The sequence below is a fragment of the Pristiophorus japonicus genome, chromosome 1, assembly GCF_044704955.1.
Source record: "Pristiophorus japonicus isolate sPriJap1 chromosome 1, sPriJap1.hap1, whole genome shotgun sequence".
Lineage (NCBI taxonomy): Eukaryota > Metazoa > Chordata > Chondrichthyes > Pristiophoridae > Pristiophorus > Pristiophorus japonicus.
The window spans coordinates 456,875,287-456,894,633 of NC_091977.1; the positions used below are offsets into that span (position 1 = coordinate 456,875,287).

General features: G+C 45.1%; 1 protein-coding gene across 1 annotated transcript in view; it reads right to left on the minus strand.

Annotated features, from left to right (window-relative positions):
• cngb3.1 (cyclic nucleotide gated channel subunit beta 3, tandem duplicate 1) overlaps positions 1-19,347 on the minus strand; it is a 283,664-nt gene that overhangs the window by 126,982 nt on the left and 137,335 nt on the right. Inside the window, exons 8-9 of the mRNA XM_070886506.1 lie at positions 16,554-16,676; positions 15,287-15,428 (exon numbers count right to left, since the gene is read on the minus strand). Of these exons, the coding sequence (XP_070742607.1) occupies positions 15,287-15,428; positions 16,554-16,676 (265 nt within the window). The remainder of the gene's footprint in view (positions 1-15,286; positions 15,429-16,553; positions 16,677-19,347) is intronic.

The window sequence follows — 19,347 nt, forward strand, 5'->3', positions numbered from 1 at the left end:
CCAATATAGGTCAGCGAGCACAGGGGTGATGGGTGAACGGGATTTGTTGTGAGGCAGGATACAGGCAGCAGAGCTGAAGTTTACAAACATAGAAACATAGAAACATAGAAAATAGGTGCAGGAGGAGGCCATTCGGCCCTTCGAGCCTGCACCGCCATTCAATGAGTTCATGGCTGAACATGTAACTTCAGTACCCCATTCCTGCTTTCTCGCCATACCCCTTGATCCCCCAAGTATTAAGGACTACATCTAACTCCTTTTTGAATATATTTAGTGAATTGGCCTCAACAACTTTCTGTGGTAGATAATACCACAGGTTCACCACTCTCTGGGTGAAGAAGATTCTCCTCATCTCGGTCCTAAATGGCTTACCCGTTATCCTTACACTGTGACCCTTGGTTCTGGACTTCCCCAACATTGGGAACATTCTTCCTGCATCTAACCTGTCTAAACCCGTCAGAATTTTAAATGTTTCTATGAGATCCCCTCTCATTCTTCTGAACTCCAGTGAATACAAGCCCAGTTGATCCAATCTTTCTTGATATGTCAGTCCCGCCATCCTGGGAATCAGTCTGGTGAACCTTCGCTGCACTCCCTCAATAGCAAGAATGTCCTTCCTCAAGTTAGGAGACCAAAACTGTACACAATACTCCAGGTGTGGCCTCACCAAAGCCCTGTACAACTGTAGTAACACCTCCCTGCCCCTGTACTCAAATCCCCTCGCTATGAAGGCCAACATGCCATTTGCTCACTTAACCGCCTGCTGTACATGCATGTCAACCTTCAATGACTGATGTACCATGACACCCAAGTCTCGTTGCACCTCCCCTTTTCCTAATCTGTCACCGTTCAAATAATAGTCTGTCTCTCTGTTTTTACCACCAAAGTTGATAACCTCACATTTATCCACATTATACTTCATCTGCCATGCATTTGCCCACTCACCTAACCGATCCAAGTCACGCTGCAGCCTCATAGAATCCTCCTCGCAGCTCACACTGCCACCCAACTTAGTGTCATCCACAAATTTGGAGATACTACATTTAATCCCCTTGTCTAAATCATTAATGTACAATGTAAACAGCTGGGGCCCCAGCACAGAACCTTGCGGTACCCCACCAGTCACTGCCTGCTATTCTGAAAAGTACCCATTTACTCCTACTCTTTGCTTCCTGTCTGCCAACCAGTTCTCAATCCACATCAGCACACTACCCCCAATCCCATGTGCTTTAACTTTGCACATTAATCTCTTGTGTGGGACCTTGTCGAAAGCCTTCTGAAAGTCCAAATACACTACATCAACTGGTTCTCCCTAGTCCACTCTACTGGAAACATCCTCAAAAAATTCCAGAACATTTGTCAAGCATGATTTCCTTTTCACAAATCCATGCTGACTTGGACCTATCATGTCACCTCTTTCCAAATGACATCCGTAATAAATGATTCATCATTTTACCCACGACAGATTTCAGGCTATAATCCCTGTTTTCTCTCTCCCTCCTTTTTTAAAAAATGGGGTTACATTGGCTAACCTCCATTCCAGAGGAACTGATCCAGAGTCTATGGAATGTTGGAAAATGACTGTCAATGCATCCGCTATTTCCAAGGCCACCTCCTTAAGTACTCTGGGATGCAGTCCATCAGGCCCTGGGGATTTGTGAGAGACGATATTGGCTCTAATGAACAAAATGTTGAATCATTGTGGGTGGAGATTAGAGATAGTAAGGCGAAAAAGTCACTGGTGGGCATAGTTTATAGGCCCCCAAATAATAACTTCACGGTGGGGCAGGCAATAATCAAGGGAATAATGGAGGCATGTGAAAAAGGAACGGCAGTAATTATGGGGGATTTTAACCTACATATCGATTGGTCAAATCAAATCGCACGGGGTAGCCTTGAGGAGGAATTCATAAAATGCATACGGGATTGTTTCTTAGAACAGTATGTTACAGAACCTACAAGGGAGCAAGCTATCTTAGATCTGGTCCTGTGTAATGAGACAGGAATAATAAACGATCTCCTAGTAAAAGATCCTCTCGGAATGAGTGATCACAGTATGGTTCAATTTGTAATACAGATTGAGGGTGAGGAAGTAGTGTCTCAAACAAGCGTACTATGCTTAAACAAAGGGGACGACAGTGGGATGAGGACAGAGTTGGCTAAAGTAGACTGGAAACACAAACTAAACGGTGGCACAATTGAGGAACAGTGGAGGACTTTTAAGGAGCTCTTTCATAGTGCTCAACAAAAATATATTCCAGTGAAAAAGAAGGGCGGTAAGAGAAGGGATAACCAGCCGTGGATAACCAAGGAAATAAAGGAGAGTATCAAATTAAAAACCAACAGGTATAAGGTGGCCAAGGTTAGTGGGAAACGAGAAGATTGGGAAAATTTTAAACGACAGCAAAGAATGACTAAGAAAGCAATAAAGAAAGGAAAGATAGTTACGAAAGTAAACTTGCGCAAAACATAAAAACCAGATAGTAAAAGCTTTTACAGATATATCAAACGGAAAAGAGTGACTAAAGTAAATGTTGGTCCCTTAGAAGATGAGAAGGGGGATTTAATAATGGGAAATGCGGAAATGGCTGAGACCTTAAACAATTATTTTGCTTCGGTCTTTTCACAGTGGAAGACACAAAAACCATGCCAAATATTGCTGGTCACAGGAATGTGGGAAGGGAGGACCTTGAGATAATCGCTATCACTAGGGGGGGGTAGTGCTGGACAGGCTAATGGGACTCAAGGTAGACAAGTCCCCTGGTCCTGATGAAATGCATCCCAGGGTATTAAAAGAAATGGTGGAAGTTATAGCAGATGCATTCGTTATAATCTACCAAAATTCTCTGGACTCTGGGGAGATACCAGTGGATTGAAAGCAGCTAATGTAACACCTCTGTTTAAAAAAAGGGGGCAGACAAAAGGTAGGTAACTATAGGCCGGTTAGTTTAACATCTGTAGTGGGGAAAATGCTTGAAGCTATCATTAAGGAAGAAATAGCGGAACATCTAGATAGGAATAGTGCAATCAAGCAGACGCAACATGGATTCATGAAGGGGAAATCATGTTTAACTAATTTACTGGAATTCTTTGAGGATATAACGAGCATGGTGGATAGAGGTGTACCGATGGATGTGGTGTATTTAGATTTCCAAAAGGCATTCCATAAGGTGCCACACAAAAGGTTAATGCAGAAGATAAAGGTACGCGGGGTCAGTGGAAATGTATTACCATGGATTGAGAATTGGCTGGCGAACAGAAAGCAGAGAGTCGGGAGAAATGGGTCCTTTTCGGGTTGGAAATCGGTGGTTAGTGGTGTGCCACAGGGATCGGTGCTGGGACCACAACTGTTTACAATATACATAGATGACCTGGAAGAGGGGACAGAGTGTAGTGTAACAAAATTTGCAGATGACACAAAGATTAATGGGAAAGTGGGTTGTGTAGAGGATACAGAGAGGCTGCAAAGAGATTTAGATAGGTTAAGCGAATGGGCTAAGGTTTGGCAGATGGAATACAATGTCGGAAAATGTGAGGTCATCCATCTTGGAAAAAAAACAGTGAAAGTGAATATTATTTGAATGGGGAGAAATTACAACATGCTGCGGTGCAGAAGAACCTGGGGGTCCTTGTGCATGAATCCCAAAAGTTAGTTTGCAGGTGCAGCAGGTAATCAGGAAGGCGAATGGAATGTTGGCCTTCATTGCGAGAGGGATGGAGTACAAAAGCAGGGAGGTCCTGCTGCAACTGTATAGGGTATTGGTGAGGCCGCACCTGGAGTACTGCGTTCAGTTTTGGTCACCTTACTTAAGGAAGTATACATTAGCTTTGGAGGGGGTACAGAGACGATTCACTAGGCTGATTCCAGAGATGAGAGGGTTACCTTATGATGATAGATTGAGTAGACTGGGTCTTTACTCGTTGGAGTTCAGAAGGATGAGGGGTGATCTTATAAAAACATTTAAAATAATGAAAGGGATAGACAAGATAGAGGCAGAGAGGTTGTTTCCACTGGTCGGGGAGACTAGAACTAGGGGGCACAGCCTCAAAATACAGGGGAGCCAATTAAAAACCGAGTTGATAAGGAATTTCTTCTCCCAGAGGGTTGTGAATCTGTGAAATTCTCTGCCCAAGGAAGCAGTTGAGGCTAGCTCATTGTATGTATTCAAATCACAGATAGATAGATTTTTAACCAATAAGGGAATTAAGGGTTACAGGGAGCGGGCGGGTAAGTGGAGCTGAGTCCACGGCCAGATCAGCCATGATCTTGTTGAATGGCGGAGCAGGCTCGAGGGGCTAGATGGCCTACTCCTGTTCCTAATTCTTATGTTCTTATACTGAAACAAAGTACTTGTTCAATTGGTCTACCATTTCTTTGTTCCCCTGATTCTGACTGCAGGGGAGCTATGTTTGAATTTACTAACCTTTTTCTCTTTACATATCTATAGAAACTTTTGCAGTCCGTCTTAATATTCCCTGCAAGCTTCCTCTCGTACTCCATTTTCCCTGCCCTAATCAAACCCTTTGTCCTCCTCTGCTGAGTTCTAAATCTCTCCCAGTCCCCGGGTTTGCTGCTTTTTCTGGCCAATTTGTATGCCACTTCCTTGGTTTTAATACTATCCCTGATTTCCCTTGATAGCCACAGTTGAGCCACCATCCCTTTTTAATTTTTATGCCAGACAGGGATGTACAATTGTTGGAGTTCATCCATGCGGTCTCTAAATGTCTGCCATTGCCCATCCACAGTCAACCCCTTAAGTATCATTTGCCAATCTATCCTAGCCAATTCACGCCTCATACCTTCAAAGTTACCCTTCTTTAAGTTCTGGACCATGGTCTCTGAATTAACTGTTTCATTCTCCATCCTAATGTAGAATTCCACCATATTATGGTCACTCTTCCCCAAGGGGCCTCGCACGACGAGCTTGCTAATTAATCCGCTCTCATGACATAACACCCAGTCTAAGATGGCCTCCCCCCTAGTTGGTTTCTCGACATATTGGTCTGGAAAACCATCCCTTATGCACTCCAGGAAATCCTCCTCCACCGTATTGCTTCCAGTTTGGTTAGCCCAATCTATGTGCATATTAAAGTCACCCATGATAACTGCTGCACCTTTATTGCATGCACCCCTAATTTCCTGTTTGATGCCCTCCCCAACATCACTACTACTGTTTGGAGGACTGTACACAACTCCCACTAACGTTTTTTGCCCTTTGGTGTTCTGCAGCTCTACCCATATTGATTCCACATCATCCAAGCTAATGTCCTTCCTAACTATTGCATTAATCTCCTCTTTAACCAGCAATGCTACCCCACCTCCTTTTCCTTTTATTCTATCCTTCCTGAATGTTGAATACCCTTGGATGTTGAGTTCCCAGCCCTGATCATCCTGGAGCCACGTCTCTGTAATCCCAATCATATCATATCTGTTAACATCTATTTGCACTGTTAATTCATCCAGCTTATTGCGGATACTCCTTGCATTAAGACACAAAGCCTTCAGGCTTGTTTTTTTAACACCCTTTGTCCTTTTAGAATTATGATGTAGTGTGGCCCTTTTTGTTTCTTGCCTTTGTTTACTTGGCCTTCCACTATTGCTTTTTACCTTTCTACCATCTATTTCTGACTCCATATTACTTTGCCCTGTCTCGCTGCATAGGTTCCCATCCCCCTGCCATATTAGTTTAAACACTCCCGAACTGCATTAGCAAATGTTACCCCTAGGACATCAGTTCCAGTCCTGCCCAATAAGGTCATGGCTGATCCTTCATCTCAGTACCCCTTTCCTGCTTTCTCTCCATACCCCTTGATCCCTTTAGCCGTAAGGGCCATATCTAACTCCCTTTTGAATACATCCAATGAACTGGCATCAACAACTCTCTGTGGCAGGGAATTCCACAGGTTAACAACTCTCTGAGTGAAGAAATTTCCCCTCATCTCAGTCCTAAATGGCCTACCCCTTATCCCAAGACTCTGTCCCCTAGTTCTGGACTTCCCCAACATCGGCAACATTCTTCCCGCATCTAACCTGTCCCGTCCCGTCAGAATCTTATACGTTTCTATGAGATCCCCTCTCATCCTTCTAAACTCCTATAAAGGCCCAGTTGTTCCAGTCTCTCCTCATATGTCAGTCCAGCCATCCCTGGAATTAGTCTGGTGAACCTTCGCTGCAATCCCTGAATAGCAAGAACATTCTTCCTCAGATTAGGGGACCAAAACTGAACACAATATTCCAGGTGAGGCCTCACCAAGGCCCTATACAATTGCAGTAAGACCTCCCTGCTCCTTGTAAAGTCCTGTCCCTGTAGTACAGACTCACACGAGGCACATGCTGAAGTCAAGGACCTGCACCTTTATTTCACAGCTCTCGAATGCCACACTTGCCTGAGACCGACCTTTATATACCTGTGTGGAACAGGTATGCAGTGTCTCCTGCAAGTGCACCCCTGGTGGTCAGGTATGCTTGTGATTACAGGTCATATCTAGTTACAGTCATGTATAGCATGGTAAGATACAGTTATGTACAGTAGTGTGAGATACATGACATCACCCTCCCCCAAGGTCTTATTGTCTTTATAGATTCAGTCTCTCAGGTGGTCTACACTCTCGTGTGGAGTGTCTTAGTTGTGGTTCAGTTGTTTGCCTTGGTGCCTGTTTTTCTTTCGGTGTGATTGCTGGTATCTCGCCTGGGCTGTCTGTTGAGATTGCCCTTTCCTCAGGTGTTCCCTCTGTCTGTCCACCAGGTATGGTGTGAGTTCCACATTGTAGTCTGCCTCTGGTTCAGCAGTGTTGTTGTTAAATCTACTTTTTACTTGGTCGACATGCCTCCGGCAGGTTTGGCCATTGTCCATTTGTACCACCAGTAGCCTGTTTCCTTCCTTGCCTGTTACTGTCTCTGCAAGCCATTTGGGACCCCTGCCATAGTTTAGCACAAACACTTTGTCCCCGATCTCATTCCACCTCCCCCTCGAATTTCGGTCATGGTACTCAGTTAGCTTCCTGCGCTTTGCCTCAACGATTTCATGCATGTCTGGGAGGATTAACGAGAGCCTTGTCTTCAAGGTCCATTTCATCAATAGTTGCGTGGCGGGAACCCCAGTCAGAGAATGCGGACGAGATCTGCATGCCAGCAGCAGTCGCGACAGGCGGCCCTGCAGCGTGGAACCTTGGATTTTAAGCATGCCTTGTTTAATGATTTGCACTGCTCGCCCCGCCTGGCCATTGGAGACCGGCTTGAACGGTGCCGTCTTAACGTGATTTATTCCGTGGTCAACTATAAAATCTTGGAATTCTGTGCTGGTGAAGCACGGACCATTATCACTGACCAATATGTCAGGAATTCCGTGCGTTGCAAACATGGTTCCAAGGCTCTCCACAGTGGTGGAGGTGGTTCTCGAGTTTAAAATGGTGCACTCGATCCACTTTGAAAATGCATCGACGACTACGAGGAACCTTTTTCCCAAGAATGGGTCCGCATAGTCTACGTGCACCCACGGCCACGGTTTGGTAGGCCAGGGCCAGGGGCTCAGGGGGGCCTCCCTGGGGGCATTACTGAGTTAGGCACAAATGGTGCACCGCCGGACACAGAGCTCCAAGTCCGCGTCAATGCCAGGCCACCAGATGTGGGATCTGGCTATGGTCTTCATGAGAACGATCCCCGGGTGCTCGCGGTGGAGCTCCCAGAAAAACGCCTCCCTGCCTCACAGAGGCATAACTACCTGGCTGCCCCACATCAGGCAGTCTTGCCTGTAGTGATAGTTCATGCATGCGCCTATGGAAAGGTTTGATCTCCTCACGGCAGGCATCGCGAGCCTCTGCCCAGTCACAGGTTAAGACACATTTTTGGCTAAGGATAACGTGGGGTCGCTGGTTGTCCAGGCTCTGATTTGGCGAGCCGTCATGGGCGAACCTGTGACTCAAAGGCATTAGTTGCCATGACTATCTCACAGTCCTGTTCGTCAGACCCTTCCGTGGTCGCCAGGGGTAGCCTGCTAAGCGCGTCGGCACAGTTGTCTGTGCCTTATTGTGTAATCGTAAGACGCCAGCATAAGTGCCCACCGTTGAATGCGCGCCGAGCTGTTGGCGTTTATTGCCTTGCTCTCAGATAGCAGGGACATGAGGGGCTTGTGGCCGGTTTCTAACGTGAACTTGGCCCCGAAAATGTATTGGTGCATCTTTTTGACACCGTACACGCATGCGAACGCCTCCTTCTCCACCATACCGTACCCACGCTCCGCCCGCGAAAGTGACCTGGAGGCATAAGCTATGGGTTGTAATTTGCCCTCACCATTGACATGTTGTAAAACGCACCCGACCCCGTACGCTGATGCATCACATGTAAGAACTAGCTTTTTACCTGGATCAAAAAAAGCCAAAGCACTGTTGGAACATAGATGGTTGCGTGCCTTATTGAAGGCGCGTTCCTGGGCGACCCCCAAAACCAATCGCACCCCTTTCTGAGGAGCACATGGAGAGGCTCCAGCAGCATGCTCAAGTTCTGCATAAAGTTCCCAAAGTAATTGAGTACCCCGAGAAAGGTACGCAGTTCCAAGACATTCCGGGGCCTGGGTGCCAGGCGAATTGCTTCGGTTTTGGATTCTGTTGGGCAGATTCCATCGGCGGCAATCCTTCTGCCCAAAAATTCAACCTCGGACGCGAGAAACAGACATTTGGATTTCTTAACTCTTAGGCCTACCCGATCCAACCGCTTTAGTACTTCCTCCAAATTGCGGAGATGGGAGTCGGTGTTCCTGCCCGTGATGAGTATGTCACCTTGAAACACGACTGTCCCCGGGATGGACTTGAGCAGACTCTCCATGTTGCGCTGAAATATAGCAGCTGCTGACCTGATGCCGAGTGGGCATCGATTGTACATGAAAAGGCCTCGATGTGTGTTGATGGTGGTGAGTAGCTTAGACTCTTCGGTCAGTTCTTGCATCATATACGCAGATGTGAAATCTAGTTTCGAGAAAAGTTTTCCTCCAGCCAATGTGGCAAATAAGTCCTCCCCTCTGGGCAGCAGGTATTGGTCCTGTAAAGAGACTCTGTTTATGGTAGATTTGTAATCCCCACAGATTCGTACGGATCCATCAGGCTTCATGACTGGGACGATGGGACTTGCCCAGTCGCTAAATTTCACGGGTGAGATAATGCCTTCCCGCAGAAGCCTGTCCAGTTCATGTTCAATTTTTTCCCTCATCACATAGGGCACAGCTCTAGCCTTGTGATGGACTGGTCTGGCATCCTGTGTGATGTAGATTTTAACTTTAGCCCCTTTGAAGGTGCCCACACCTGGCTGAAAGAGATGTTCAAATTGACTTAGAACTGTTGATCAGGAGGTCCCTTCCTCTGACGACATGGCGTGAACATCATCCTATTTCCAATTTAGTTTTGCCAGCCAGTAGTGCTGGGAGATCTCCGGGGACAATCCACAGGGAAAGTCGGTTCACTGTCCCTTTGTGTGTGACTGAGAGCATGGCGCTGCCAAGGACTGGGACGATTTCTTTGGTATAGGTCCTGAGTTTGGTGTCGACCCTTGTGAGTTTTGGTCTGTTGCTTTTGTGCGGCCACAGCTGTTCAAATTATTGTCCGCTCATGAGAGATTGACTCGCTCCCGTAGCCAGTTCCATGTTAACGGGTATCCCGTTGAGTAGGACCCTCATCATTATTGGAAGAACAGTCTTGTTGTAAGAGCAGTGGCCATTACTTGTGTTGACCCGCTGTACCTCGGTGTCCCGGGCACTGTCCACACCGTCTTCTGGTCCGCTTTCCGACCCTTCCGATTCGTATACCAGCCGAGCTGCTGTTTTTCTGCACATGCGGGCCAGATGCCCTGTATAGTTGCAGTTTCTGCAAACGGCATGCTGAAATCGACACATCCTTGATGAGTGCCTTCCCCCACATCTCCAGCACAGACCGCTTCCATTGTTTCCGAAGGATGAGCTGCATCTGATTGATCTCTCTTGAGCTTCTCTCAGTTTGTAGTTGATTGATCGCATTGTGGGTTAATGAGGTGTGAACTGCTGTTCATATGGCCCTTGATGGCTTCTTGCGCCACTGCCTGCTGTTGAGGTCCTGCTCTCCTGCCTTTGTCTGTGTGTGGGGGTAGCGGCTTGTTTCATGCTGTGAACCCCTTGTTCCGATGTTTCGTCTGTTGTTGTACCCGCAGTATAGATCAACCTAATTTCTTCTTCTCCTGCCAAGAATGTCTGTGCGACCAGTGCTGCTGCCTCTAGGGTCAAGTTCTTGGTCTCTATGAGCTTTCGTAATATGCCTGCGTGGCCTATTCCTTCAATAAAAAAGTCTCTCAGTACTTCTCTCCTTAGTTCATCGGAGAACTCACATAAACTAGCCAGCCTCCGAAGTTCCGCCACGAAGTCGGGTATGCTTTGGCCCACACAACGTCTGTAGTTGTAGAACTTGTGTCTGGACATGTGTAGGCTGCTCGCTGGCTTCAGGTAGTCTCTTACCAGTGTGCTCAATTCTTCAAACGACTTGCTTGCTGGTTTCTCGGGTGCCAGCAGGTCCTTCATTAAGGCATATGTTTTCGAGCCACAGCTTGTCAAGAGATGGGCTCTTCTCTTGTCTGCCTTATCGTCGCCCAACCAGTCTTTAGTTACAAAGCTTTGCTGGAGCCTTTCTATAAAGTCCTCCCAATTATCTTCAGCATTGTATTTTTCATCTGAGCCATTGGTCACAAATTCTGTGGATTCTGTGATCCCATCCTCGTCGCCACTGTAAAGTCCTGTCCCTGCAGTACAGACTCACACGAGGCACATGTTGAAGTCAAGGTCACTCAGGACCTGCACCTTTATTTCACAGCTCTCGAATGCCACACTTGCCTGAGACCTACCTTTATATACCTGTGTGGAACAGGTATGCAGTGTCTCCTGCAAGTGCACCCCTGGTGGTAAGGTATGCTTGTGATTACAGGTCATATCTAGTTACAGTCATGTATAGCATGGTAAGATACAGTTATGTACAGTAGTGTGAGATACATGACACTCCTATACTCAAATCCCCTAGCTATGAAGTCTAACATGCTATTTGCCTTCTTCACCACCTGCTGTACCTGCATGCCAACTTTCAATGACTGATGAATCATTTTTTTGGATTTTTTCTGGAATTTTTTGAGGATGTTTCCAGTAGAGTGGACAAGGGAGAACCAGTTAATTTGGTGTATTTGGACTTTCAGAAGGCTTTCGACAAGGTCCCACACAAGAGATTAATGTGCAAAGTTAAAGCACATGGGATTGGGGGTAGCGTGCTGACGTGGATTGAGAACTGGTTGGCAGACAGGAAGCAAAGAGTAGGAGTAAATGGGTACTTTTCAGAATGGCAGGCAGTGACTAGTGGGATACCGCAAGGTTCTGTGCTGGGGCCCCAGCTGTTTACATTGTACATTAATGATTTAGACGAGGGGATTAAATGTAGTATCTCCAAATTTGTGGATGACATGAAGTTGGGTGGCAGTGTGAGCTGCGAGGAGGATGCTATGAAGCTGCAGAGTGACTTAGATAGGTTAGGTGAGTGGGCAAATGCATGGCAGATGAAGTATAATGTGGATAAATGTGAGGTTATCCACTTTGGTGGTAAAAACAGAGAGATAGACTATTATTTGAATGGTGACAGATTAGGAAAAGGGGAGGTGCAACGAGACCTGGGTGTCATGGTACATCAGTCATTGAAGGTTGGCATGCATGTACAGCAGGCGGTTAAGAGAGCAAATGGCATGTTGGCCTTCATAGCGAGGGGATTTGAGTACAGGGGCAGAGAGGTGTTACTACAGTTGTACAGGGCCTTGGTGAGGCCACACCTGGTGTATTGTGTACAGTTTTGGTCTCCTAACTTGAGGAAGGACATTCTTGCTATTGAGGGAGTGCAGCGAAGATTCACCAGACTGATTCCCAGGATGGCAGGACTGACATATCAAGAAAGACTGGATCAACTGGGCTTGTATTCACTGGAGTTCAGAAGAATGAGAGGGGATCTCATAGAAACGTTTAAAATTCTGACGGGTTTAGACAGGTTAGATGCAGGAAGAATGTTCCCAATGTTGGGGAAGTCCAGAACCAGGGGTCACAGTCTAAGGATAAGGGGTAAGCCATTTAGGACCGAGATGAGGAGAAGCTTCTTTACCCAGAGAGTGGTGAACCTGTGGAATTCTCTACCACAGAAAGATGTTGAGGCCAATTCACTAAATATATTCAAAAAGGAGTTAAATGTAGTCCTTACTACTAGGGGGAATCAAGGGGTATGGCGAGAAGCAGGAATGGGGTACTGAAGTTGCATGTTCAGCCATGAACTCATTGAATGGTGATGCAGGCTTGAAGGGCCGAATGGCCTACTTCTGCACCTATTTTCTATGTTTCTATGTTTCTATGACACCCAGGTCTCGTTGCACCTCCCCTTTTACTAATCTGCCGCCATTCATATAATATTCTGCCTTCGTTTTTTTGCCCCCAAAGTGGATAACCTCACATTTATCCACAATATACTGCATTTGCCATGCATTTGCCCACTCACCTAACCTGTCCAAGTCACCCTGCAGCCTCTTAGCATCCTCCTCACAGCTCACACCGCCACCCAGTTTAGTGTCATCTGCAAACTTGGAGATATTACACTCAATTCCTTCATCCAAATCATTGATGTGTATTGTAAAGAGCTGGGGTCCCAGCACTGAGCCCTGTGGCACTCCACTAGTCACTGCCTCCCATTCTGAAAAGGATCCGTTTATCCCGACTCTCTGCTTCCTGTCTGCCAACCAATTCTCTATCCACGCCAGTACATTACCCCCAATACCATGTGTTTTGATCTTGCACACCAATCTCTTATGTGGGACCTTGTCAAAGGCCTTTTGAAAGTCCAAATGCATCATATCCACTGGTTCTCCTTTGTCCACTCTACTAGTTACATCCTCAAAAAATTTCAGAAGAATTGTCAAGCATGATTTCCCTTTCATAAATTCATGCTGACTTGGACCGATCTTGTCACTGCTTTCCAAATGAGCTGCTATTTCATCCTTAATAATTGATTCCAACATTTTCCCCACTACTGATGTCAGGCTAACCAGTCTATAATTACCCGTTTTCTCTCTCCCTCCAAAAGGGTGGAAGGTGTGAGGTCGGTTGACGACCCTGGAGGTAGCAGAAGCATGGCTGAAAGTTTCAGCAGCAGTTGCGATGAAGCAGGGGTGGGGATGGGTGATATTATATAGTTAGAAGTAGGTGGTCTTGGTGAGGGAGAGGATATGGGACCGGAAGCTCAGCTTGGGGTTAAATAGAATGCAGAGGTTATGAACAGTCTCATTCAGCCCCAGACAGTGGCCAGGATGGTAGGAGAAACATTTGCATCATGTGCCTAAATTTTAAATATGCCTCTCTTTGCAGCTAGGACAACTCACTGGGAATATGAAGTTGCAAAATCACCCATGCACTCCTTACTTTGGTTTCCTTACTAATTACTATGTGCTAGATTAGCTCAAATAGTAAACTCTGATTCAGAAGCTTAGATTTGAGTGTATAATCTCAGTTGACTACTGCAGTCAGCATTGGATAAAGGTATATAGAAAGCAAAATCTCCAAGAAGTTTTGATGAGGCTAATATATGTACTAACCTGTCAATAAATTTAAAAATTCACTGGAATGAGATGAAAATAAAGGTAATGCTGCATTCTTGGAGGCACCATTAACCAGAGGTAGTTGTAAAAATGTCATAGTACTATTCAAAGAAAAGTAAGAGTTATTCTAATGCTCTAGCCAATATTCCCCCTCAACCAATTCCATAGTGAGTGTACTGAATACAGTGTAGTGCTGAAGATCTGTGCCCCATCCCACTCAGCCAAACTATCCAGTGCAGCTATGACACTGGCATCTGCACAACAATGTTGGAAACTGTTCAGTAAACTGTAACCACATAAAATTAATGTGCCAATTACTACCCAATCAGGCTCCTCCCAATCATCAGCAAAGCCATGGAAGGAGTTATCAACAGTGATGTCAAACAATACCTACTCACCAATAACCTGCTCACTGTTGCTTAAGTTGAGTTCTGTCAGAACCACTCAGCTCCAGACCTTATCATAGCCTTAATCCAGACTAGCTGATTGCTCGAGGAGAGGTGAGAGTAACTGCTCTTGACATCAAGTCAGCACATGACTTAGTATGGCATCAAGGAGCACTAGCAAAGCAGAGGCCTAAAGGGATCAAGGGGAAATCCTCCAGTGACTGGAGTCACACCTGACAAAAAGGAAGATGGTCATGGTTGTTGGAAGCTAATCACTGCAGTCACAGGATATCAGGAGTTCCTCAGGGAATGTCCTTAGCCTAACCATTTTCAACTGCTTCATTAATGACCTTTCCTCCGTCATAAGGTCAGGAGTGGGATCGTCCACTTATGATTCTACAGTGTTCAGCTCCATTCATTAATGAAGCAACCCATGCCAGTCTACAGTAGGACCAGGATAACATCCCGATCTGGGCTGACAAGTGCAGGTAATATTTATGCCATGTAAATGCCAGGCAATGACCATCTCCAAAGAAAAAGCCCTGTCACCTTCCTCTGACCTTCAACGGCACCACCACTGAGTCCTCCATCCTGACTTAGACATGTATTGCTGTTTTTTTATTGCCACTTGGTCAAAATCCTGGACTATGAGGCATATGAGTTCCATTGTAGGAACACCATCACCACAGGACTGCAACAGTCCAAGGGAAAGGCCACCATCACCTTCTCAAAGCAACTAGGGATCTCAATAAAAATATAGTCTTGCCATTTCCAAAGAACAAATAAACAAAATACAAAAAAATACAGATTAATTGGTCATTCATATTGTTGTTTGTGGGATATTGCTGTTGCACTTATAGACATAACAACAATCACTGCACTCTAATAGTAATTGTACAATGAAAACTTATTGGGGTGTTTTAACATGTTGCTGCTATATAAATGCAACTTTTTTATTCCTACTATTTTATTGTTCTATATATTATGTTATACCCATCACCATTTTGCAAAATTAGGTCTGAAATCCTGTATTGTTTCGATGTATTTTCTGTGTCTGTTATTTTGGTATCAAAGACATTTTGCTAACTATACCCACTGTTCCAGAATCCAACTGAGTTGGTCAAAAATCAATTGGAAATCTAGAAGCTTGTAAAGAACTGAAAACAAAAATGATAGATAAAAATCAGGTTTCTTTCTGGTAAAATAACTTAAACATTTTCAAGAAAAAAAGTAGTGTTATTTTAAAATGTTAATAAATTTTAAAAGTTGTTAAGTATACCTGACCAAGAATGGCTGAAAGAATAAGAACTCCTAAAAAATAGTTGCACATCTGAAATATTTGCTCAAATTCATTGGTGGGGTATGGAAGCTCAGCAATCATCAGAAGGGATTTCTCCGCATAAAGGAAGCAGCTGATGTAGCTAAAAAAAATGACCAAGAGGGCAAGAAGAAAAAAGAAATATATGTAAAATGAAAATAGAAAATATTCATCTTCATGTTTAAGTATAAACTGATACCAAATGGTTAAAAATAACAATTTACCATTAAAGCTATTTTCTAAATTGTAAAGAAAATAAATAAATTCAATGTTCAGAGAAGAAAATGCACGTACTGTGCAGTTTCAAAGAGAAGAAATAATGCGATATAGATAGTCACATGCAGTAAATGAAACAATGCAGCACTTAAGGGAAAAATACACCTTGTATTGTAGAGAAGACAAGCAGACTTAGATTTTGAAATATAAACAGCAAACAATTTGTATATAATCTTGCTAGTAATTGCTTTATGAAATGATTAACTTGAATGCTCTGTATTATGTTCACAGATACCTGAGTGTGATTAGAAGGCAATGTAATGAATGGAATTTCTAAACTGTAAAAGCAAAGCTGAGACAGAGTTTGACTGTCATCTATACCCCAAGATTAGATAGCTGCTTTATTGATCCAGAGAATTGGATAACAGCTTAAAATAGTCTATCTTTTTTTTAACATGGAAGGTGAGCATAATTGTGATGTTACAGAAATTAACTGCAGAATTTAACCAATAAAATCTTTGGTGAATTATAAAATTATTGCTGAAGGTCCAGTGACAAATGGTGATTGCAGGTGAAATCCTGTAAACTAGCAAAAGAAGTCTTTAAATTGTACTCGATTTGAATAATGTGACTCACTAGCTTTTTGCCAAGGACCCCTCCCATTACATATCTCCACTCTCCACTCTCTCTCGCTCTCTCTCTCTCTACCTCTGGGACAACACTCCCAGGTTGGTGAGCAGTGGGTAGCAGGCCAGAGACAAGGAGCCACACATTTGCTGAGTACCACAGGTGAGAGAGGCGCAAGCAGTAAATGCAGAGTATCGGTGGATTTGAATTTCAAAACACACTCGTATGTAACCAAAAGTTGAAACTATTGTCTGTTAGTGTGAAAGTGTAATCAATTGGCCTAGAAAGGTGAAGTGTTGCTAAGCACTATTCTAATGCCATGTTAATTGTTCGCTTTTCAATTTTTACAGTGACAATCTCAAACATTATCTGACAAAACTTTTACCTGTTTCCTTTGCCATTGTAGACCCATTTAGTGCTGTTAATGCCTTCATATTCTGAAGCCCAGTAATACATACAAGCATTCATATGCAGAAGGAAAAGCAGATATCCTGTTGTTCGTGCAACTCTGTAAACAGAATGAAACGTATGTGCGAGTTTGTATTAATGGTGAACCACATGCTTTGCAACAAAGTGATAGTAATATTGGCTTTTAGGGTTGCTATCTAATGATTCATCTAATTGTAACAGTTAGTGTAGTGTATGGAGAAAGAGTCAGGCTGAACACTGTGAGCACAAAGTAAAGTGTGACCATAGTCTTTTATTGCAGGTCTCCAACCTGTGAAGCCTCCTTAAATACCTGTGCTCCAAAGGGATTATGGGATCGCTTGGGACTCCAGAGGATGAGCCCTCTGGTGGCTGTACAGAGTAAATACAAGTTTACCTATATAACAACACTCCCCCCACACCGAAGTCAATAGTGTAACTATTTACAATGTGAGTCGATCTGGGGCCATTCTTGCCCTGATTGATCGTCTCGGTGTGAAAGCTGGTGTTGTTGAATCATTTGTTTGTCTCTCACTGGGCTGCTGTGCAACTGGCCTTGCTGGGCTGCCTGGTGTGTTGGGCCCTGCTGGGCTGCTGTGGATGATGGGTTCTGCTTCGTGGACAACCGTGTTGCCGGTTGCCACTGGTGTGTAATTTGGGGGATCAAAAAAGGTAGGGTTCAAGGATGCGTTGCTCAGGATAGTTTGTGAATCTGATTTTGATTTGGTCCAAGTGTTTCCGGTGAATGAGTCCATTTGATAGTTTGACCTGAAACACCCTGCTCCCCTCTTTGGCCATGACAGTGCCGGGAAGCCACTTGGGACCTTGTCCATAATTTAATACCAATACAGGATCATTGACTTCAATCTCGCTTGACACATTTGTGCTATCATGGTATGCACTTTATTAAAGCTGCTTGCCCTCTACCTGTTCATGTAGATCAGGGTGAACTAACGAGAGCCTTGTCTTAAGTGCTCTTTTCATGAGCAGTTCAGCAGGTGGAATCCCAGTGAGTGAGTGGGGTCTCATGCGGTAGCTAAGCAGGACTCGGGATAGGCGAGTCTGCAGTGAGCCTTCAGTTACCCCCTTCAAGCCTTGCTTGATGGTTTGCACTGCTCTCTCTGCCTGACCATTGGACGCTGGTTTAAACGGGGCAGATGTGACATGTTTGATCCCGTTACGGGTCATGAATTCTTTGAACTCAGCACTGGTAAAACATGGCCTGTTGTCGCTCACCAGGGCATCGGGTAGGCCGTGTGTGGCAAACATGGCCCGCAGGCTTTCAGTAGTGGCAGCGGACATGCTAGCCGACATAACCTCATATTCAATCCATTTGGAGTACGCGGCTACAACCTTAAGGAACATTTTACCCAAAAACGGGCTGGCATAGTCAACGTGTACCCTAGACTATGGTTTAGAGGGCCAAGACCATAAACTTAGCAGCGCCTCCCTGGGTGCATTGCTTAACTGCGAGCATGTATTACATCTGTGAACGCAGGACTCTAAGTCCGCATCGATACCGGGCTACCACACGTGGGATCTGGCTATCGCTTTCATCATTACAATGCCCGGGTGGGTACTGTAGAGGCCATTGATGAAGGTGTCTCTGCCCTTCTTGGGGACCACTACTCAATTGCCCCACAGAAAGCAGTCTGCCTGTACTGACATTTCATCTTTGCGCCGCTGGAATGGCTTTATCTCTTCCTGCATTTCCACTGGGACACTGGACCAGCTCCCGTGAAGCACACAGCTTTTGACTAGAGATAATAAGGGGTCCTGGCTTGTCCAGGTTTTGATCTGCCGGGGAGTGACAGGTGATTGCTCACTCTCAAATGCTTCCATAACCATGGTTAGATCTGCGGGCTGCGCCATTTCCACCCCAGTGGTGGGCAATGGCAGCCTACTGAGAGCATCGGCGCAGTTTTCTGTGTCTGGCCTGTGATGGATGGCATAGTTGTATGCGGACAACATGAGTGCCCATCTCTGGATATGGGCTGATGCATCGGTATTTATCCCTTTACTCTCGGAGAACGGGGATATAAGTGGCTTATGGTCAGTTTCCAATTCGAATTTTAGCCCAAACAGGTATTGATGCATTTTCTTTACCCCATTGACACACGTTAATGCTTCTTTCTCAATCATGCTGTAGGCTCTCTCAGCCTTAGATGGACTCCTGGATGCATAAGCAACCGGTTGCAGTTTCACAAAATCATTAGTTTGCTGCAATACACACCCGACGCCATATGATGTCGCATCACATGCTAGTACCAAACGCTTACATGGATCATACAACACAAGCAATTTGTTTGAGCATAACAATTTTCTCGCTTTTACAAAGGCATTTTCTTGGCATTTGCCCCAAACCCATTCATCACCTTTTCATAGAGAGACATACAGAGGTTCTAACAGTGTGCTGAGACCCGGTAAGACATTACCAAAGTAGTTCAAGAGTCCCAGAAACGACAGCAGCTCTGTCACGTTCTGTGACCTCGGTGTGTTCTCGATTGCCTCCATCTTCGCGTTGGTGGGCTTGATGCCGTCCGCTGCAAACCTCCTTCCCAGGAACTCCACTTCAGGCGCCAGGAAAACGGACTTCGAGCATTTTAACCTGAGCCTCATGCGGTTGAGTCGACTAAGAACCTTCTCCAGGTTCTGCAGGTGCTCGACAGTGTTCCGAACTGTGAACAAGATGTCATCCTGGAAGACCACGGTGTGCGGGACCGACTTCAGTAATCTTTCCATGTTTCTCTGGA